Below are 24,344 nucleotides of genomic sequence, written 5' to 3'. Positions count from 1 at the left end.
ACAATCTTACAGACTCTGCCCCTCTTGATGAGCCAGCATTATGCAGCTTTCATGGTACATACCATTTTTTAGAGCTTTCCTGAGTTTGATTTCCCTCATATTGGTATTCTTACCCTTTCCCTTCTTACTTCAGCTCTCTTTTGGGCATTTTTAGTCTACTCCAGCCATACTCTGCTGTCCAGCTCATTCTTGATTTGAACTGCAATACTAAAAATCACTTTATTTACTCTATCTATATTCATGTGAAGACAAGACATTAAAATATTCAGACAAATATGCAAAAACATATAGTTAACCTACACATATACACACTTGCTACTTCTGTTTCCATCTAGTGGCCAAATGATGTTTAATTTTTCCTAATCTTCTTCCATACACTGGTCGTCTTTTTGTCTTATTCCAAAAAGTTTTACACAGTTCACAACAGAGCTAGAAAACGGATACTTGTAGAACAATATACAAAATTATGCTGATTCACTGCAGGTTTTTCACCATAATAACATTTGGGAACAGGCTGCTTAGACATCTGGCAGCAAGACTACAAAAATGATAGTTGCACATCTCTAAACCCACCAAGAGTGTTTCCAACAGTTAATCTTACTGTCTCCCTGGAACCTCTTACTATTCCTCACAAAAGAAAACAAATCTGGAAAACATTATTTTAAATGTTTGTGCCTCTGTCAGTAAAAAATGGTGCCACTCATAAGAAGGAAAGGCCATAATTATGAGAACTCTGAAGTCCTTTTAACAAATGGAACAGCTTATCACATCCAGGATGAATGTTACAAATCAACAATTAGTTACGACGGGCAGAGAATTAGGGCTCACTATTCTGATATAGAAACAAACATCTCCAATTTCCATGACAATACTGCATGTAGATTCCAGTTGCGTCTGCTTGTAAGATCATGTCAAGGCATCATGAGCCTGATGGACTTAAGCCATGATTTGTTTTCAGAGTGCAATATGTCTACTTTTTAGAGAATCATCTTAATAAAGATCCTTAATCATTCTCCAAAGCATAAACAAGACTGTCCAGTTTGTGACTGCAGATAGAAAGGTCAAATCACACACTCAGCATGGTGAGAAACTTACTATTTCCTAAACCTGAACACAGTTTGTTTGCTTGTTTCTGGAGGCAACCTAACTCAAACCATTAATACATTTTACACCTTGCAACCCAAATTTCAAAAGCATAGGAATGGGTTCCTGTTCTGACTGTGGTATGTATAGAGCTCATATAGAGAGCTTTGGATGTTCATCAACTAAAAATATTGCCTGTCTTGTTGTCACATTGTTTTATGTTAAAAATATGTAGCTGCTACAAATTCATTTTTTCCACTAGAAAAGAAAAAGCCCCAAATACTTTTTGCTGGAACCCATTTTGCCTTCATATGCAGGGAAAAGCACCATCAGCCTTCTTCACTTATCCCTCCTTTTTCCAGAAAACTTTCATACTCGGTTCACCTTTTTTAATTGCTCTAGTCTTCCAGTATTTTCTTTCTTTATATTTCCATGTTTTGCTCAGTGAGCACTCGGAGCCATGGATCTGGCAGAACTGGCGTCCTTCAGCACAGCTTACCATTTTCTAGTGTTAGCTTCCCTGAACCACTTAACAGTCCTGGCAATTTTCCCCCAAGCAGTAGAATAAATCCAGGAAGAGCCTTTAATTTTGAGTGTTGTTTGGTGCAAAGGGTTCTCGGCTCCTTGTAGAATGAAATTAGGGCCTAACACACATACTTAATACTTTGAAATGTAAATGTTCTGTCAGAGATTAATAAATTACCTTTATAGGACTGCAAACTGCAGTACAGAGCACTTGTGAAAATTTGCTCCTGCGATTATTTAAATACTAATGCAAAGGAAAATCAGTAATCTCCGAACATTGTTCATTCAGAATACAGATATGCTGTTCCTGCCTTTCAATTTAATACATATCAGATGACGTAATTGTCCTTACAATTACTAAAGAGTATTGCAACCTGTGTGGACATATCTACATACAACTCCACCTTACACAAAGGGCTTGCTCTGTGTTTATGAAATGGTTGGGTATCAGGTCCTCAATAGAGGTCACCTCTGACCACCCAACATCTCAGCCCATCTGGGATCACACAAGCACAGAATAATTTAAATGGAAACCTTTTTGGTGGCTATCTAGTTCACCTTCAAAGCAAGGCCAACTTCAAAGTTAGATCAGGCTGCTAAGGCCATTGCCCAAGCCCATGTTGAATATCTCCAAAGACAGGGTTCCTGCAGCCTCTCTAGCATGCTGCAGTGCTCAGCCACTTGCTGGGGAAGAATTTTCTCCGTATGTCCAAGTGGGTGTTTGCTGTTGCAGCTCGTGACCACTGCCCCTTGTTCTTCTGCCTGTACTTCCAAGAGGAAACTGGCTCCCCCTTACACTGAGCTGCCCTTGCTGTACTGATGATCGCAGAAAACAGAAACCTGACGGCCCCTTCTTCAGCATAAGCAAGCCCTGTTTCTTTAGCCTCCTGTACACCAAACGCTCCAGCCCTCCATTCTCACAGCAGCCATCCATTAGATCCTGGTCTGTTGTTATGCCGTGGGCTGGGATGTGCCACACCATAGAAAAACCGGACACAACACACCAGTGTGGAACAGGGCGGAACGATCTCCCTTGACCTGCTTGCAACGCTCGTAATAGTGTGGTCCACTGTGCAGCTAGCCTTTAATCTCACCCGTCATCATCCACCTCTTCTCCTTTTCTGTCTTCTCCTCTCTCATATGGCAGTGAACAATCTTTCAAGAAGCAGCCTGGTGTGAGGATCTGTACGGAGCACACCTTCATGAATTCATCACTGTTAAACAGCATGATCCGTACCGTAACACTTTTTTCTTTGCACGTTTTGCATATTTTTTCCACAGACATCCTTCATATCATTCCACAAACACATCTCTCTTGTTTCAGAAAAGCCGAAGGATTCTCATAAATTATTTATGGTAAATAAGTGAAACTGTGAAGATGTTACTTGCCAGGAATTTTTGATCTCAGCAGACTAAGAGCTAATAAAATCTGAAGAGTGATACCAGCATTACAAACAAAATCTTTCTACTTCATGCTTTCAGTGAGGGGAATAGTATCTGGAATTAAGTAAAACATAAAAACAAGCACAAGAGAAATTTTCTTCCATCCCTTCCCAAAACACCAGATTTGACTTGTGTACACAAGGATCTGCTGACTTCCCTTTCAGTAACTGAAAAGCCCAAAAAGGTTGTTCACAGTTTACTGGATCATAATCTATCACTATAGTGCATACTTTAAAAACATCAACTTTATTACTAATATAATAGAAAAATGCAAAACCCAGTAAAATGAGAAACCTGGCTCTCTATTAGGATTTTAGTTTTTTTCTCTGCCAAGCCACCACATTCTCAACCATCACATTCCCCTTAAGATTTCTGGAAAATTACTCTTTCTCTGTATCTCTGTTTCCCTCAGCAGTTAAACGAAAATAATACTCGTGTTGAGATTGTATATTAAATCTCTCTTAAGCATTTTGATATTCTCAAATGCAAGCTCCTCTATAAGAAGTACAAACTGTGGTCATTTTTGTCTATATATATATATATGGTTCTGCTACCAAGTGTGCACTGTATATGAAAACACCAAGAGCTTTCTAAAGATCATTTATCATTACACACTATACTACTACTAAACTATTTCACTTATTTTAAATCAAATTGTAACACTGATATAGGCTAGGGATTTTTTGTTTTTAAATTACATGGCATCTTGCCTTGGATGGGTGACCAAGTCATAATCCTCCCACAGCTGTGGCTGGTGAGATTGTTTTAAATTAACAGGCACTGCAAACAATTATTTGAAAGCAGCTCGCCCTGTTAAAACAATGTGGTGATCCAAACCCCATTTTTTTTTCCATCAAATGTGCTAAGATTTTATTGATAACTATTTATCCAACCTTATAGTTAGCTGTACAACTTTGCCTTTAACATAAATGAAGAAATTGGAAAACAAGCCAACTGCACTTATGGAAGAGTATAAAATGAAGACTGAACATTGATTTCAATGACTAAATTTTTCCCACATAATTCAAAAAGGCAGAGAGACAATTCGCATTTGACAGGTGAAAGCAGGTTTGATACAATTCACTACGTCCTGTATTATCATTGTGGGTAAACTGTTCAGCTCCTTATTTTTAAGAGGAAAGAAAAAAACCAACACAAAAACCCACCCTTAACCTCCAATTCCCTAATCACACAAAATACACTAAAACCTAACAACATTAGATAGCCATGCCTGAAGTCTTTTACGTCTGAAGTTTTTCCCTTAGAAGAGTTATTTCATTTCTCCAGCTACATCAGACGGCACCAGCTCGCTGCCAAGAGCCTGTGTTCTTGGACGTGGCTGCAGCTCCTGAGGAGGGATAAAGCCTCCTCAGCTGGAAAAACCTGGCTGCAGAAGGAACTACCAGAAGAGACGCTGAGTGCTGCCCATCCTTGTTCTGAAATGTTCCGAAGTTTTTCTTCTGGTGTTTTTTTCCCCCATTCCAACCTCCCCCCCCCCCGGAATGGTGCTCATTTCATACCAAAAGCAGAAAACGAGCCAAGGACTCCCTCAAGCTGACTAGAGACTTGACTATTTCCAGTATTTTCTGTGGAAATAGCACAAATACCAGAATGCAGGAGGACATACCAACACAGGAGCTGCCCTAATTCTGCACTACGTTTCTATTACACACGCTCAGTAACTGAACTTTAATGTGGGCAGAACGTCTTTAAACTCTAGCATAACATTGGCAGACAAAAGAACGACCCACGGAAAAGTCAGACTTTTGAGACCCTTACTCTTTTATTGCTTTCTTTTAAAACTTGGCTGTATAGTGTTTGTCTAAATTAACACTATTTTTGACCATGTTACTCCAGAAAGCTTGGATCAGATGCAATATTTAGTATAAAATGGACTAGACCCAACCAGAATTACTTTCACTATTCTGCACACACTGGGACACAGTGAAAATTAGCTACATGAGCGGGCTTCTTCCCTCCAGGGTATGGCTTGATGCAAGCTGTGCACTGCCATCAGGTAGCATCTGCACCCAGCATCCCAGCTGCAGTCTCTAAGAGCGCATGTGAGAGACACCCTTGCTGTTGAGGCTCTTGGTTCTTCATTTCAGGACATCGATTTTAGAGGCATCTGAGGAAGAACAGCTTGGGGAAGGCCACACCAAGGAAGACCTCCACAGAACCTGTTCCAGAGCTCTGCTCATCCTTGGCCTCCTCTTCATTTTTCCAGCTCTGCAGCACGTTTTTGGGGTGGGGATGAGTGGAGCCACAGCAAGCAGTGAGCTGACTTTCCCAGGGGACAGCCTGCCACAACAGCAAAATCCCAGTTCTGAGTCATAACATTCAGAGCCCATGAATTTAGATGCCATGCTAGGGTTGTATTTTGCTTACAAGCATCGTTCTACATTTATCTACACCAAGTATCATTTGCTGATTTATTACCCAGGCACTTGCCTTGTAAGGGCTTTCTGTGGCTCTTCAGCTGGCCCTTCATGCGGAGCATCAGTAAACTTCTTGTTTGGCAAACCTCAGCATTCGCTTCCCTTGCAGAGTTGTTTACGAATATGTAGAAAAGAACAGGTCCTGGCACAGATGCCACCCCCGCGGCCCCCGACTCCTGCCCTCTGTGTCCTAGCCTGCTTGTCCATGCAAGTACTGCCTCCCTTATACCTCTAAGGGATTAACTTTTCCTTACACAGATTTGGATGGATTCCCTCTATACTAGGGAATACTATACTATACTATACTAGCTTCTTAAGTACCTACTGTTTCATGTCTGCACACTAATGATAATTCAAGATGAAAAAAAACCCCGAACCAATCAATTGCAATCAACCAACTAAATTTTATACATGATTTCCTGAACTGTTGTACTCTCCCACATGGCTTTGCTGGTTTGGCACACTGTGCCTGTTCGTTTTAAGAAACAGTTGTCAGCCTCTGTTCAGAGAGAAGGCTCTGTATCTGGCCTAAGAAACTTAATTTTTCGGGTTTTATAAGTTTTCTAAACACTTTTATTCACTGATTCTGCATGCAATGTGAAATTAAGCTGGAGGTCTCAGGAAATAACAGAAAGAGATGAGAAACGAATTCAGCAGGAAGAGTGAATCCCGTTTCATGAAATGGTTGTGATCTAACCCTGTCCTGGAAGCATGTATTTTAAACTTCCCATACTGTTTCATTTTTGAGGATGAAAGAAGTATTTAGATTTCCACAGCTTTCAACACACACCATTTCAAGTACACCAAAAATAATTTTAAATAAAAATGAAAACACACAAGTGGAAAAAACCCTAGCCCCTTCCAGTAAGGAACCTCCCACAACTCCAAACTGAAATGCCCAATATATATTTCTGTCTCCTCTAGAGAGATTTCATTTGCTGTATTTTGCTGTGTTTTATGAACAACAAACTATTTTAAGCATCTAAACTGCCACATGATTCACACTGATGATAAAAGCCAGCAGAACACGTTTGAACTTTGCACACATCCATCTCCTCTTGTTTTTAATGGTTTAGAACTGCCCTAATGTATTTACACAGGTTAGGTGGCTTAAAAAGCTGGAACACAGGAAACCTTTGGGCTAAGCTCAACACGATTAAAGTTCACAGTAATGGATGAAAACAAAATCAGAACAAGCTACAACAAAAAAATTCAAAACAACTGTTTTGCAAACCCTTTAAATAGTAGAATTTTGTTGTTGAAAACACAACAAAGTGCAATTTTATCAGTTATTTAAAAAATGACTGGTTTATTATAAATTTTTATTCATGTTTTAAAAGATAAGTTTGGCAAAAGGATTAACTACGACATCTAGAATATGTTCTTGTCTATTACATTTCATGCTTTAAAGTAAACCACGCTCGTAAGAATACATCTTCTTCGGTAAGGTATTTAACAAAGTGAAAGAAAAATGCAGTCAATTAGAAACTCCCATTGAGCCCATGGTTCCACGATCACAACTATAATATGACAAATATCTAGATAGTTTAATGTAATTTCAAGGAATTGAAACCAGATATTTATCTACTTAGAGATCTATAAAAAGAAAAATGTTTTAAGTGGCCCACTTAGCACATACAAAATATTAAAGTAACTCTTCAAAAATACAGATAACAGTTAGACAAGCTACCTTGAGGGTGGAGGAACAATTAAAATTATTCTTCTTTTAAATCTGCAATATTGATATTTCACTGAGAAAGACACTTTCTAGGATCATTAAAATCTTTTGTAGCTTGAACTGTCTTCTGCCTGCATTTAAGCAATTCAGTTTAACTAATTCTTAAAATTCCTTAAGACCATTTAAAAAGAGTAAAACTTCCATAAAATATTACAAAAAATTATATAAAATAAAACTTTTATATCTGCATGATTTTAGTTATGTCTTTTCTTCACTAGTAAATTGCTCAGACTAGGAAAGTGAGGTAATGCAAAACAGGCAGCTACAGAAGGTCATGTTTAATTTGCTACTTTCACTTTCAGTATTGTTAGCTGTTGCTTTCACAATGATAGGTAAAGGATTTTAATCGGATGTGAGATCTGCTAGTTTAAATTAAAATTGCAATTTAAGGAAATACAAGCATACAAACAGTATGGCAATTAGTATCACTTCTCAAAATCCCACTAAGTATCTAGTGTAGTCATCTTCTCATCCTTGAAAATCCAAGTCTACATTACTACACCCATCATAATCAAATTAGATTAATAATGTGTACAGTCTCCATCCTATCAGACTAAAACAAACCCTCAAAACAAAAAAGAGAGGAGAGCAGGGGAACAACCTAATAAAAGACACAAAGCCACACAGTTAAGGGATCGCTAAGGCCCATGCTTGCGTGACACTTGCGGCTCATCCTTTATTTAGGAAAGGACCTGTTGGTGCTAAAGGTGTTCACACACACCACAGAAGTGCCAGGCAGGAACAAGTGTTTGCTTGCTGTCCTAAATGATGTTATAATTGACATTTATATTAATCCAGTCAGTATGTGGGTACCCAGAAGAATTGGCAGGTTGGGCTGTTTTGAAGGCAGGCAGGAAGCCAAGCATTGTACTCTGGTGCTGGGGTTTCTTTCGTCTCACTAAATGGTGCCAATTTCACCGTCCAAAGCAAATGCGCAGCTCAGCCAATGACAACGCAGCTTTTTCCACAACATTTCATCAATATGTTTTAACATGCTTCAGATCCTCTCTGAAAGGATGGTGGTGCAGCTACACTTAAGAGAAGTCCTTGTTCTGCTGACACACAAAACGACGACACTTCTCCACCCTAGTGATTTTCTAATGCAGCTTCCTAGCAAGCAGCTTGGCTTCAATAGTGTATCTAAAGCTTTCAGAAACTAAGCAGCTTAAATATTAGTCAAATTTAACCTGTCAAAGAGTGTATCTAGAACTGATACAAGCACCTGCTTGTTACAAGTACCTTCCACAAGCACCTGCTGGTTATCAGAAACCATGGACCAGCGGCACCCCTTCTCTTGTCCCAGCAGAGACGCCTCGGTCACTACCTGCCACTGTGGGCATCTGGCTCACTTACAGCTTCTCCAAATCTTAATCATCTGAGCTGAGATTTTCTGTATCAGGTGTATGTCTCATGACAGAAGTATTTAGAAAACTTCACACAGGGCAATACAGCCTTTTCTGAGTACAAGAAAATGAGAAAATAGGTTCATAATTCAAAACAAAATACTTTCTTCTTTGAAAAGCTTCAACATTTCCATTTTATTATTCCGTGGGGAGAAGGGCTGCAGGGTCACATGGGCAGCAACTACAGAAAGAAAAGTGAAAATTTCTTTGGACTGGCTGTGCCTTTCTGTATGCTCGGAGAACATCAATGAATTGAAGCAACACCAAGTGGTGCTCTGGGCATCTCAGCTACTTGAGCAGCCCTAAGTGTTCCAGGTGCTGCTGATGCTACCAAAATCTTTAACATTAAAAGCAACCTTTTGTATCTCAACTTGACCATGATACTCCAGGGAAGAAATATCTACACACTGCGTGCATGTGTTGACACACAGATTGAAGAGTATGCCTGAACACAAACTCCATTCAGATATAAAGGTGTGGGTGGCCATTTCAGAGTTTCCCATGGCAACAATGAGTTATGGGCCCACATTAGCACAAGTCCTTGCCTGTTGGAAGAAAAGCACGGTTTCTGCGAGTACGCAGATTTATGCAGAAAACAAATATGCGATGGAGGAAACTTCAGTGTTTTCTCTGCTTGCTGGTGGTGTCCCGTACCTCCTGACAAACACACAGCCACCTTCCCCTGCCTTGGCAGAGGAGGCAGCCCGCCAGCTTCATGAGCACTGGAAGAAGAGAGAGATTTTTCTATCGTTTTGTTCTGCACAATAAATGCAACCCTGTTGACAGAGGATATTGCACAACCTCAGCAATTTCATCACCATAGTATCTGATCAACTCAAACCAATTAAGGAGTTTATCCTTAACATGCCTTCTCACTTTACAGCTAGCGAGCTGGGACACAGATGTTAATCAATTTTCCAAGGACACAGAGGAATTTCTGTGGCACAGCCAGACACTGAAAGCTTGTTTCAGAGCAATGTCGTTATTACACAGCTATTACTCTTCCTGGAGTCATGGGGATTTTGCCTACTTTAGGACAAGTAAGTGGCTTTGCAAGCTCACTCATTCCTGTCAACGTGCCTCAGCCTCATCTGAAAGGCTCAGGTTATTGCCACCCCTTTGCCTTTCTGCTGAGACCCATGACAGGTACAGCTGCTAGTGACAACTCAGGTAACTGGGGCACATTTCCTCCAGGAGACAATAAAAAAAGAAAATGGTAATTTCACACCAACCATGTGGGAACCACCTAATTAGAAAACAAAAACGCTTAATCAGTAAAATTAAATTAAAAATTTAATTTTAATTACAATTTAAAATTTAAAAATTAATTTAATTTTTAAAAACCAGCAAAATTAAAATCTCTCTCACATCTTAGCACTGAAAGAAACACTTGAGAACTGAGGACAGCCTAAGTGCTCTGCACAGCAGCTCTCCTGACATGTCCTATACATTGGTCTCCAAGGATTTGATGTGTTGTTTCTCCTAGGTACATGTCCATCCTGTAGCCATACCAAATATGGAGCACTTTTTATTCCTTATCTATGACTTAAGTCTTGTCCTGATTTAAAGGAAGGAGGATTTCTTCTTATGCATTTTTGTAAAAATCATGTGTCTTTCTAACATGCTGCACTTAAAAGCTATGGTGTATTATGTTAACAAACAGGAAGTGCTGTGGGATGTTGCCACCTGTGTAAGAAGTCAGGGCAGCTTACCTCTAGTCAAGTAGAGATATAATGAATTCAGGACTTTTAGAAAAGTAATCTGTTAGAAGACTATAGCAGCTTTTCATAAACTGCAGCTGAATGCATGATGGGATTCCCACAGGCAAGCAGAACAACATACAGAGACCACTTCTCTTTAAATCCAGAAGTCCTATCAATGTAAGCCATATTTATGTTTATTGGTCCCTACTTCTGTTCTGAAAGAGGGTTAAGAGCCACATACTAAGTCTAATATTCTATTTTCTTCAGGGATACCTATGACTTTGGGAAAACTAATGCTGTTTCTAGAAAGCCAGCACATAAATACAGGTATCTTGGTATTACTGGAGATCTTAATTGTATTTCACACATCTTTGCAAGTTGCTGAGATGTAAAACCCATGAAGTGCAAAGCACTGTCATGGTCATAACTCAAGTTTCTTAAGGGATTTCAAGGGGATATAATGAAATTAAATAGCAAGACTTTAACTGTTGACATTTCTCTAAACAAGAAGTAAACAGAGTGTCATTCTCTGATGAAAAACTGCACTTTCAGCTTAACAAATTGGAAGAAAAAACACGTTGAATTCTAGTGGTAACCAGATATCATAACTGAAAAACAGCATTTAACAATAATTTACAATCAAGTCTTCTGTTATGAAGTGGGACAACACAGACCAAATGCTAACTCTGATAGATGTAATCCTTGCACAGTCTTTCCTGTAACTAGAACTGCTACTTAAATCTATTAGCTAGATAAACTGGTGTAGCAGAATATCAAGCCTGTTGTACTGGGTGGATAAGATAACATGTCAGACTGGGAGCTCTGCAAGGAGAGTATATTTTGAGATGGTCAGCACTTCTGGAAAGAAGCCCTCACCTCCTGCAGAACACCAACTGGAAGCTGTCACTCACTTATCTCAACAAAACATTCACAAGATTGCACCACATGCAAACGTGCCAGATTCTGTAACGCATGTTCCTCCTCGTAAAAAACAAGTGTTTCTTGACTTGGGGAGGAAAAAAAGGGCAACCCAGAGAAAAACCTACTTCAAACAATGAGCAGTGTTCATGGCCTTGGAAAAGTAGGTAATAGCAGCTGGATATTTTAGGCAACCACATTAAATTCTGCTGGTTTTGTCTTTGCTACCTCTCTTAACATGAAGTCTTAGTCAGGAGGGTTCTGCAGTATTACTGCAAGTTATTTTTGTAGACAAGGATGTAACTTAACTGGCTTGGCCAGGAATGGGAGGTTAAACAGTCTCAGCTGTGACAGCTGGATACCCTGAAGAGCTCCCAGTGCATCCTTTCAAGAGCAAAATCTTGCCTTCCACTTCTGTAAAGTATGGCATAATCCAGCCAGGACTTTAATTTAGTCCTGAAAGGCCCTAGGTGCGTTGAAAGGCATGTGCCAAGAGTAACAGGAGATACCTTGGGTTTTTCTGATTAACTTCTACAGCTTCCTATTGTGCAAATGCTAAGGAGTCAGAAAGGAAAGATAATAAGTTATTGATCTCACATCCATTTTATTACTTGTGGAGCTGCCCTTGATGCAAGTGTTTTTCCTGTGAAGTGGCTTGATAGGTCTTCACAGCATGAAGAGCTGAGCTCTGGAGCCAAGTGGAGGCATCCTTGGATAGCAGGGCAATTTCTGACTAAAACAGATGAGGCAGTTACATTCAAAGCTAACTAAACTCGTTAGCAAGACCAAACATCCCCTAAAAATCCACTGAAGAATACACTGGAGAATGAAACAGTTCACTAGAAAATAAATTATGTTGTTTATGTACACACACCAGCATTTTTCCACATTGTTCACCAGTGTTTTATACCTCCTTTTTAACAAAACACTCATACTTCCTTTGCCCTGTGAAATAAATGGACTTAATTAAGCGGTGGAAAATAATCAGACCAATGACTTACATTTCCGAACACCTCACTGGGATGAACCCCAAATATCAACACATAGCTTATGACAGAAAACACTTCTGCGTTATACTCCACCCTCAACCATTTCTGGTGTAGAAGCCCTCTAAAATAGACACTAAGAACTTAAAAAGGCATTTCTTTTCCTTGCCAAACCATGAACCACTAATAATTTCCATTCCTTTAATAATTACTTTTAACTTCCAGAAAAACACTTCACTGCAAGCAAAGATCAACCCGGGATATATACAAGTGGATTAAAACAGATGGTTTGAATTAAATCCTATACAACAGTAACTATAGTTGACATCAGCATTTTCATTGAAGGAATTATACTGAGTATTAACTGTTTGATCATTAACAGCAAATAATAGATTTTGTTAATATTTATTGTTATTGCCTACATTTGCTTCACTAACACTTGCAATTTCCTGTTCAAAGTCAAATTATCACATTATTCTTTGTTTCATGCTTCGGTGATGAAGAGACAGAACACAAATTCAAGGGGTATAATGACTATTTTACTTTGTACGTGCTCTTGTTTAAGATTTAATATTTATTAAATGTTAACAGTTTTCCCTGTTTTACAGTAGGCATGGGTGGCAAACACTAAGTGCCTTTTAAAAGAAACATGATGCACACGGTGTTTGCCAGCCAGGCATGTAATTGTTCTGGCTATTTTGTCTTTACAAAGTCAAAAACAGGGGGGTCTAGCAAATAGGGATTCGAGGGTAAACTCTTGATCCAAGCGAGTTTTCAAATTTGCTTCCAACATTTCTGTGTCAGCCCTAAAGCCAAGACTACACATTGCTAGGGGAATAATAAACAAACAACATCCCAGACCAAATACAGAATAAACATGTTTCAGCATGTTTCTCTGAATATGTTCCGGGTAACAGTAAGGGATAGCCCACAAAAGACACACTTCTTGGTCTGGGTGGATCTTTAGCACTTCCCCAGCCAGACCGCACTCCATCACTCCAGCAGTGCAGTGCTGAGCGTTTGCACGCATGGACGCAGGGCTCCAGCAGCCCCCGGAGGGCTCCTGCCTACTCATGTCCTTCTCTTTCACTCCTTTGGCACCATGCAGGACTGCACTGGTTTTTGTCCCGTCCCACCACGCAGCTTTCCAAGCAGAAGAGATCTTGTAAATTTAATTTCTGCTTGTACGGTCTGTAGAAGGGAAATATCCTTGGATGTTTCTGCTGTGGGAGCTGATCATTCGTTCCTTTGTTTCCCCTTTTGATTAATTTTTCATCCATGGAAATCCTTCCATTTTATCCCCTAGCGTTTTTTTAAGGAACCTTTGCTACGGTGTTGTATCAAACAACACTCTCTGAAAATCCACACTGTAGGGACTGAACAACCATTTTCTGTGTGTGTGTTCAAATCTTGTTTTGAGTCAGTAGCTATGGGTGACAGACACTAAGTGTCTTTTGAAAGAAACATGACTTATAAAGACTCCCAAATATATCGTATTTATTGATGCCTTTACCAATATATGCTTTTTGCAAGTTACTTCCAACTCACCTTGCCCAGAGGACAAGCTTTCTGATGTGCAATTTCCTTGAGTCCTTTTTTAAAATTGGTGTCAGGTTTGCTACATGCCACTTCATTGGTGCCAAAGCTGATACAAATGATAAATTCCCAACTACACAATATTTAATAGTTTCCTGTTGCATTTTTTGAAACTCTCAGGAAAATCCCCTTGATCAACTTAATGAGAATGAAACCAGGACTGAACTGACATTACGCATGGCTCTTTAGATAATACACCAACTCTATCAGCCTACCTTATGGCTATTCTACACCCCTTAGCATGGAATTACCTACTTTGTAAAAGATTTTTAATTATCTGTAAAAAAAATAATCCAGGAAAAAGTCTGCACTGCATTATGCAAGAAGAATTCAAAATCCCAAACAGGGTGACAGTTTTCTAGAAGTTCTGCAGAAAACTAACCACTGCTATTACTACTTAATTTCAGAGCATGCTTTTACAATGGGCGGGAAGAGAAAGCAAAGCAGAGAAACCCCTGTCTTTGTTAAATACCAGGACTTCTTCAACATTCAGAAGCTAGAGAGTCCTTACTGGTAGTCTGTAGCTCTGCCTCCCACCTACAACATCATTCCTAAGCTGCTATTCTTTCATAGTTCATTCTGAGCACCTCTCCAGCAGCAGAGAAGGGAAACAGTCTAGGCCAAGTATTTTTATTCCCCAAGGGGAACCTTGCCAGAGCCTTGTTGTGGAGGGCCACGCAATGGCTAAGCTCCCCAGCACTATCTCATTCCTGTTCCCCTTTCCATCATCCTCGGAAGCAGATAATCACCTGGGTACCAGTACTCTGCTGGAGTGTAACAGGGAAGACTGGGAGAGCAGCCAAGGTTGGAAACAAGCGACGGGGGACTCTCTGGAGCCCATCTGATCAAGAATTCTGCAAGGCTGGACCCAGACATCCTCCAAATGGTGGCTCCAGTTCCTGAAGTACCCAACTGTGCTGGAAGTGCTGCTGCAACCCTGAGAATCATCTGGTTCTGCTGAGGGAGGTGACCAGCACAAAGCTTTCAGTCACTCTGTGTGATTCAGGGATGGCATCTTGTGAACTCCGAATCTAAAATGTTTCCCTTTCACTTCTGATCCCTTGGAACAGCTGAAGAGAACACCCAGGTGTGCCAAAATATTGCTGAGGTGTGCACAATGCTCCCTCATTTATACTGGTAGCAACCAGGTCTGTTCATTGATGGCTCTCCAATTCCCAGTCACGGCTTTTATTCTGTTTCCAGTCTGATCCAGACTGCCACTAGAGCACAGCATGGAAAGAAAAGGTGCAACATTGCAGACAGCCTCTTGGTTCTAAAAATCGCTTGTATTTTAAATCAGGCAGTGCACGTTACTGCACAGTAACTGCATAATTGTTTAAATTAATGAAAAAATGTTACCCCTTCCCATGGTCATTTCATTGTATGCTATGAATGTACAGTAACAAGGGTTTCTTTTTCCTGGTACAGATGGGTGGTCTTGAAAGTAATGTCTGTGCTCCACTGCATGGAATGATTCATTATAACTCATGCAATATACTTTTATAAAATGGATTAGTGTTTATTTGCTTGAGCTACTTTTCCTTCTCCTGATGCACAGTCAGTTTATTAACTGAGTTCATTTGGCTAGCACAGTACAAACTGTTTAAATAATTCACATGAAATACACAGCCACATTTAAAGTATCAAAACAGGAGTTAAAGTAAAAACTGTAACTAGGATTTTCTCACTTGTTAGCTTCCTAGACAGTGGTAACAAACAAACTGCTGTGCACGTTTTTGCATCATCTCCATCATCTGATCTTACTCTTTAAATACATGGACTTAACTGCATGTGCAGGCAAAAGTTCATGTTTCACATTGGCCTCACTGCTGCTCCTCCAAAAGCAAGCCACAAATGGCCACTGTCAGCCAGCAGTTTTGGGTGCAGTTCAGCCCTGGTAAAGGAGGAACAATTCTGGTTCACAGGAGGACCAGCACATGTGTTGGTGGCTTGGCTGCAGTCTATAGGTCTGCTTAGGAGAGCAAAGACATTGGGATTACAAGCTCTGCAGCCGACTGACTGCAGAAAGACTGACTTCTCCTTCTGACTACACGTGGCACTAACTACAGAGGTGTGGCTAATTCTTGCAAATGACCTCAAAACCCAGCAATCAGAGGACAGCAGATTGGTGAGTTTGTGTTCAGAAGACAAGAAAATATAATGGCAACTAAAGAGCAAGGAAGGAAATATACACGATAGCAGGACTGTTAAAGATAACAAAGATAACTGGGTGGCATAACTATGACATGTACGTTATTTTGCAGGGTGTCTGACAGAAGCTGATTGTTCATGAAGTGTTTTTGACAGGCTTGTGGGTGAAGATATCCAAAGTCTTGAGAGTCTTCAGTAAATGCAGGAGTCACAAATGTGGTCTGGAGGAAAGGACAAAGGAGACAAGTCTCTGGCAACCCAGGAGTCCTGGTTTCAGCTGGGATAGGGTTAATTTTCTTCCTAGTAGCTGGTATGGTGCTGTGGTTTGGATTTAGGATGAGACTAATGTTGATAACACACTGATGTTTTAGTTGTTGCTGAGCAGTGCTTACACTAAGCCAAGAACTTCAGTTTCTCATACTGCCCTGCCAGCAAGGAGGCGGCAGGTGCACAAGAAGGCAGCTACACACAGCCAGGACAGCTGACCCAAACTTGCCAAAGGCATATTCCATACCATATGATGTCACACTGAACAAAAACTGGGGGGGGGGGGGGGAAGAGCTGGTCAGGGGGCCAAGGCTGCTGCTTGGGAACTGGCTGGGCTCTGGTCAGCAGGTGGTGAGCAATTGCATTGTGCATCACTTGTTTTGTATATTCTTTTATCATTATTATTATTTTTCCCTTCCTTTACTGTCATATTAAATTGTCTTTATCTCAACCCACAAGTTTTACCTTTTTTCCCCCGATTCTCTCCCCCATCCCACTGAGGGTGTGGGGGGGCAGTGAGCAAACAGCTCTGTGGTGTTTAGCTGCCTGCTGGGTTAAACCATGACACCAGGTTAGCATTTGAACCACTGGCTCTACTCAGTTGTAAGGCAAACCACAATTTTTAGGGGCATAATTTAAGGCTACTGTACCTGAAAATTTCAGCACTATGTTTTTAATTTCTATGTTTTCTTACAAAATGTAGGTCTGTCTACAATTCATTTCCAGCATGTGTCTTCCACTCTTGGAAATCCCAAACCTCCTCCTGTTAAAATACCATGCATGCTCCCAACACAGAAGAAGAACATGGTGAAATCCTTTCTTCTCCATGTGAGAGCATAGATAGTGTCACACTGGCCCAGACAAATTGCTTATCTGAAATATATACTAGTGGCTAGGAAGCAAGAGCAGTAAAAGTAACTCAGAAGGGCACAGACTCAAGGCCTTCCCTCGGATTTTTCTACTAGCCACAAAGCCATGCCTAATCGCAATGGAAAGTGATGATGGAAATACTACTTTGTGCTCTGCCAAAATGATTCTTCCCTCCAGCCGAAATGGCTTAGCCAGATCAGAGTGGTATAACTTACGCTTCCCTGTGCCAAGCTTTCTGATCCTAGCTCCTGGAACGGCTCTATAGCAATTTCTTCTACATAACGGAACATATTTATTGCTCAGAAACACTTAAACTTCTGGAAATAAGGCAACTATTCTGAAGGTTTTGTGTGCAGGTAGAAGTTTTAAATCCGCATTCTCAGCAGTTCTACCCCATCCACGTAAACCAGGATGCACTAAGCTGATCACAGTTTTGAGCTTTTCAGGTTTTCTGCCAGCTCTGTTTTGGCTTGTGTTCTGTACTTAGATAGCGGCATATAATTGAGAAAGTAGGTAACACAGAGAAAGGCCATAGCAAAGACACACCCATTAGAAGAAGGGAAAATGACCACAATGAACAAATGACTACCAACTATATTATGGCACTACTATTTACCAAGAGGAGGCAAGAGAGTTTGCAGCTTAAGCTAAGGAAGATTCTGCCCTTTCTCATTATCTTTTGCCATTTCCTAACAAGATTAGGATTGTTATATATGCAAATATGTCTAGCCTTCCTGATCATAAAAAAGTAATTAAAAATAAAAGAATACCCTTCATGTGTGAGAAATGGCTTGTCACTACACTGACTGCAATCTGTGATTGAGTTCACCTAAATCACAAAACATGTTTTCAGCCAAGACCCCACACAGCTATTGATCTTCTTTCTGAATATTTCAAGCCAAGCAGCAAAGTCCGTGGTACCTCCTGACTCCATGAACAGATGGACAAATTCTTCTTTCTCAGAAGACAATATGCTGTAATTCAAGGGCACCTTCTTGCTCAGACCAGAATTAGAATTCCTTTGTGTGTCACAAAAGTCAAATCCATGCCTTCAGACAACATCTGTCTGCTACTTAACTTCATGGTGACAGCAAGAACCCAACTGCTATCCTGTCAAGAAGGATAGCTTCCTGTGAGAAAACCCCTCACCTTGGCTGTAGCAGACCTACGGTATGTGGCTGAGCAGCTATGACACTATCCAGAAGAAAGCACACAGAATCATGCATATCCAAACAAGCCAGATATAAACATGAGGCTCAGTTCAAAATGAAGACATCTATATTTAGCTCTATTTATGCAAGGTAGGGCAAATTCCAGTTGCCTGAACATCTGTAGCTATCTCAGATTGCCTAGGATATTCTGCCTGCCTTCCAGCCTCTGCTTCAAAAGGCACAGATGTCCTATCTACAAGTCTCACACAGATTTTTTGGGTACCTAGAGGTACCACCATGTACCATCATACATGGATGAATCTCATCCTTAGGTGTCCAAGTTCCCAATAGTCAATGGAGAGTCAGTCAATACAGTCCCTATAACAAAGAACAGATGATGGAGCTGATTTAATTGCCTGAAAACAGATGTTCAGGTACATATGAGATGCCTGCCCTTAAGCTTTTTATAGAGGTCTTTAAACTTCTGGCCATTCCAGAATGATGCAGATGCCCTGCAGATCCTGTGTCATCGCTGAGTCCCATGCAGATGTCTTGGGTGCCCAGGATGTCATTAATGACACGAAAGCCCTATGCATGTGTTATGGATTCAATCTCCAGCTCTGTAACTGGGAGCTTCGATATCCAGTGCGCACCTATACTTAGATGGTTTAATCTGTATATGTAATGCATGCAAAGCATCCAAGTACAGTAAGTGAGCAGGCACCAGCATAACAAAAGGACATCTTGATGGCAGTAAAAATTAGATTTGATACATCTCAGAAGGGAACATAATTAATCCTACTTTTTATATAAAAGTGAGGAAAACAGCATTTGAGCATAACAGGTTCATACGATAATTTTAAAAAGTTGTGATGGAAAAAGTAAATAAATTTCTAAAATCAGATTAGATAAAATTAACAACAAATTTAGGCTTGTAGCTCTTAAAATTATCATTGTACAAAAACAGGTCACCCAAAAATATTTTTATTGTGCTATCATTAAATATGAATGCCTTTAAACCTGTTTCAGAGGATGAATTAGCATAGCTGTAATAGTCTGGAATGAACTTTGATCTAGTATAAAAAAAAATGATAAAAGACATTACCCACTTCTTTTCACTGGGAAGAAATTAGTTTTGGAACTGGCTGAGCTTATGCATTGTTTTATTAACTGGGACTAATTCCCAGTTTATTCCTCTATGTCCTTATGTGACCTGCACTCATCGGCTGTAGAGGAGCAACACGCAGACAAAATTTATTTTGCCTCCTAAACATTTTGCAATCTGTGTCTGGAGCAATTCCCCTCAACCACTTCTGATGTCAGCAGGTATAGTAAACCAAAATACCTACGTGTATGCTGGATATGTATTTGAAACACGCAGTTACATTAATGTAAACATCTCAAAAACAAATTGTGTATGTGTACATGAATATAAGCTCTTACTTTCTTCTTGAACAACTAATATTGCACAGATGTAGGTGATCTACTTATGAAGCAGTACTCTTTCTTGTTCATGTACCTAATTAACTAAATTAAACTGAACTTTCAAAATCACACAATTCCCCATCTTCAAAGCAACCTGAACTCTGAGAAGCGTTAAGTTCTGTTGACTTAACAAGAATGTCTTCATTAACTGCGAAAATGGGCCTTATGTTTTCCAATCCCTAGGGCACAAACCCCATTTACCTACGGTAATTACACACCTATTAGAAATTACCTTCCTGTTATTGTGGCCTTTACACTTTCTTTCTACCACTGCCTCTGTTCTACCCTTACCATCATAGGGCAGGCACCTCGAGGATCTCACGGCACGTGGGTCAGTGTCCCCTGGTAGGAGGCTGCAAGTCCAGACCTGCTCAACTCTGAGCTACTCTGGAAGACCTGGTACAGCAGACGTGCCTGGTCGCATTTAGTATTGCCATCTCAGAGATGGTGGGCAGCCCTGCCATTTCATGCTAGCCTCAGTTGGAGCTGGCAAGCCAATCTCTTTGCAAAACGAGAGCACAAAAACAAGCTAAATCAATGGAAAGCCTCCAGCAGAACTTGGCACCAACCGGGAGACAGCAAATAGGTGACTAAATGTCCAATATCTGGTCTCAAATGCTGTACAGTTGCCTGGCCAACTGCTGGCCTCAGACCCTCTCTCCTGCCAGGAGGAAACACGTATGGGATTTCACCATGTGCCAAGGGTGGATCCGGCTCCACGGCATGGAGCCAGCTCAAAGCAGAGGCTCTTGTAAGGCTGAACGTAAGCTTTACTTACTTTCAAAGACATAAAAGCCTACCATGTGCAAGTCAATACTACACTCTCTCAGTAATGTGCTTTGGTGCAAGATTAGCAAGTATGCGTAATTTTTTAGTGCGCTGTGAGAAGAAATACAATTACCGAAGTGGACTTTTTAGGGAACCGTGACACTGTAGGTCCAGTCCCTCGGGCAACATATCAGATATGGTACAGGTATGGAGCACATCTAATTAAGTTTATAGGAAGGTCTCAGCAAGCCTGTGCTGGGCAGAGCTCTGTCAGATAGTCAGGATTCATCACCTGACTGGGGCTGGAAGCTCATGAGAACTTTTGCAGGGACAAGCACATTCACATGGGGGAGAAAAAGAACAAAACGGCTAATAAACAGATCTCATCTAACACTCTGTCCTAAATCATGCAAGAATGGCAAATGGATGTTCTCTTGTGCTGTTATCTCAAATATTACTGTTTGACTTACACTTTCTTGTTCAACTTTCTCAGCTGAGCATTTCCCTTACTCAGAATAAATGTGTTACAGCATTAGAAGCAGTTTAGTGGTTCGAAATTTATTCTCGGGACAACAAAGCTCTGTTCCCTTCACACACACAATTCTTTAATAATGCAGCAAACCAGGACATAATTAGTATTGTGTCTTGGATTTAAGCACAGGAACACAATTAAAATGTTCTTCATTTTTTGATTCTGAAGGTAAGCTCATGGAAGTTATTATCTCATTGGTAGATAACACAAAGGTGATGTTGTGATTAAGTTTTATTTATAACACAGATTTTTACTGAACTTAGGACATCTGGACCCACACCTCATCTGCCCAGGATCAAAAAAATCCTCATGTGCTCTTAAACCTTGAGAGAGAAATCAATTGGTCCAGTAGATTGCATCTGGGCAGGGATTGTTTTTATCTATTGAATGAGTGTACTGTAAAATGCAGACACTGGTTGGGGGGGGGGGGGGGGGGGGGGGGAAGGATCAAGTCAGGACACACTCATTTTTGTTCTACTGACCATTCTGTACAAGGCAACGAATAGAAGCTGGAACATGTATCATATTTCACTGTGAAATACTGACTTTCCACATTTCAGCAGAACCAAGGAGGAATTTGCAAATTTTATTTCGGTTCATAGGTCTAACTAAAGAGATTGGTACACAAAGGGGGGAAAACTAGTATATAGCTTTATTCTGCAAATTCCTCTCAGAAAACTCCTCTTCTTTTACCCAAATCAAAAGACAAGGATTCAAAACACAGGCTCCAAATTGTTTCAGCCCAATTCTAATATGAAAATAAACACTCCACTGCCCCACACTTCCTTTCACACTTCTTAAATAGGCACACTCATTTCCTATGGGACATGTAGGTAGCAGAATGAAAGTACTGCTGCAAATAGGAAATGAAAGTGGGGAACAAAAGTGAAAACTTGATTCATTCATCGCCTTCAACAGTCAGATACACTAGGACCTCAAACCAAATTTAGTAAATGTTAAAGAAAAAGCCTTAACTAGCAAGAGAGAAGAGAATCTTATATATTCTCTTCCTGATAACACAGGAGACGAGCGTCTGAGCCACACACATAGAAGTAAATGAACAGAAATTTGTGTTTACTGTATCCAAACCTCCTTTTTAATAAACAAAATTAACTTTATGGAAGAATTCTCTGAAAACTTATCATTTGAGTTCTAATTACATTTTATTTCAGCTTAATGACTCCATTAACAACAAAGTAATACCCCTTATATCTCTCCAGCACTTCTGCAAATATGGCTATCTAGAAATTTTAAGTATGCAACTTCAAGAAAATGCAGAACTGTATGACAGTGAAAGAGGATGATTATACCTTTAAACTGCAGGACAGTTATGACTACAGGCACCTATGCCACAGCCCTTTGGTTTAGTAGTATATTCTAAAACTAACACTAGAAAGGCTAATGAAATATGGCTTGCAACTCTATAGGTATGTAAATTGCATTCAGTAACACCTAATTATGAAGGTAAAGAAAAAATAATTGAGATATGTCAGAAACTTTCATTGAAAATTGTATCTGTTTATTTAGAGTTTGTTGTGGAAGCTGTTTCCACCCCGCTTTTTCCAAAATTACTTGTCAAACTGCTGTCTCTGACTTTCCCTGATAATACTGATTTTGCCTAGGAGGTCAGGAGGGGCACCTGCTTAAGGAGCCACCCTTCTGCAGCTGCTCTGGGAGAAGTGGCAACACACTGGCATAAAATTAGTAATTTGGGAAAACTGTTACTGCTCTCTCCAAAGGCCAGAGCAAGACAGAGCAGACCAGGTTAAGCTGCATTTGTTTACAGGAGCAGATCATAACTAGCATAAGCAGATCAGTCTGACACAATGTAAAACTCCCACTGGAGTTAATGGGAACTTTTTGTTCTAAATGAGTAAAAGACCAGTCCCAGAGGACCGACCAGTCAGGACAGGCCTCCGGGTGATAGAGAAATGGTTCTAAATCATTGCTGGTTGCAACATGAAAAAGCATCAGAGAAAGCTCAGCTGGACCAAGTACTTTCCAGCCTGGCATTTAATTCAGAAGGTGGAAGAGTTGAGGTGAGTAAGGATGGGAAGGGGAACAACTGTGGAAAGCCAGAGGTACATTCAGTGGATGTGAACCCTGGGCACAGCTGCTGAATCATGAACATCACAGGATGTGCATTCAGAGCTTCTCCTCGCTAAAAAGGCTTCTGCTGGCTACCCACCGCCAGCTGGCTGGTTGAGGGTACATGTACTTTTCAAATCCCTTTTATAACATCTGCTCAAGAATTTGTAAGTGTATTTCTTATGAAACTTGTTCATATTGGCCTCAGACCCAAAGTGTACAGTCTTAAAATGCTTCCTCTGTACTTCCAAATAGTGCTACACTGAACATATGAATATACTGAAAAGACTTAAGGGAAAAAAAAAACCCACCAGTTTCTATAAAAAAAAATTAACCCCATACAATTCTTTCATAACTTCAGTACCTGAGCAAAGAAAATACAGGTATCTAACACCAACATTGATCCAGCCTATTATACATCACACATCTAACACTGTCTATGAAATTCACCTTCATTCTGCAACATGTCTCAATCTCATCCACTACCTTTGCAATAAGATTAACTGACATATTTTTCACATTTCCCACTATGTACCCAGGTTACTGCCACCAAGGAACTTGCATAGTCCTGACACATATAACATAGAAATACTCTTTATATAAAGCTATATATGCATGTACACACACAAAGGCAAAGAAAGGTATCATAAAACTTACCATCACTTGCAGAAAGTGAGTCATTTGCACAGACCAGCGCCAAAGTAAACAGCAGATGCTGAAGATCCATACCTCTAATTCTGTAGTAACAAAAGACAGTAAGAGAGTTTCTTTTTAAACTAATATTACTAACTAATATGACATGACATTTTAACTATTATCTTGTTTTATTGTATTTCTGATTGGATTTAAACCAGAAGTGTATTTAGTTTACGGTTGATTGCCTCATGAAGTCATACATCATCTTGCAGCCTAGGACAGAGAGTAAATACTATTTTTACAAGAGAACTACCTTATGGGTTTGTAGTTCATTTAATATAGAGGGGGGAAGAAATCAAGTATTGTCAATCTCCAGCCTGCTTCCAGGGTGTAGCCACACTCCACCCACAGCAGCCTTTGGGGGACAGATCCCAGTGAGTAGCCTAGGTTAAATGTGAAAGTAGGAAACAGCATCTCTTTCAGGGAACAAAGATAAGATGATCCCCTTTCCAGCTCATGCTCCTCTGAAGCTGTATTTATCATTGCATGCCATGTATAACCCT

The 24,344-nt window shown here is 40.2% G+C and overlaps 1 protein-coding gene across 1 annotated transcript in view; it reads right to left on the bottom strand.

The window, feature by feature from the left end:
- Window positions 1-23,875, bottom strand: part of GHR (growth hormone receptor) — a 66,006-nt gene extending 42,131 nt beyond the window's left edge. The window contains exon 1 of the mRNA XM_009478105.2: window positions 23,803-23,875. Coding sequence (XP_009476380.1) covers window positions 23,803-23,872 — 70 coding nt within the window. The 5' untranslated portion in view covers window positions 23,873-23,875. The remainder of the gene's footprint in view (window positions 1-23,802) is intronic.
- Window positions 23,876-24,344: the final 469 nt, after the last annotated feature.

The sequence above is a fragment of the Pelecanus crispus genome, chromosome Z (assembly GCF_030463565.1).
Source record: "Pelecanus crispus isolate bPelCri1 chromosome Z, bPelCri1.pri, whole genome shotgun sequence".
NCBI lineage: Eukaryota > Metazoa > Chordata > Aves > Pelecaniformes > Pelecanidae > Pelecanus > Pelecanus crispus.
The sequence above is the reverse complement of the archived record's forward strand: the minus strand, read 5'-3'. Positions and strand labels throughout refer to the sequence as shown.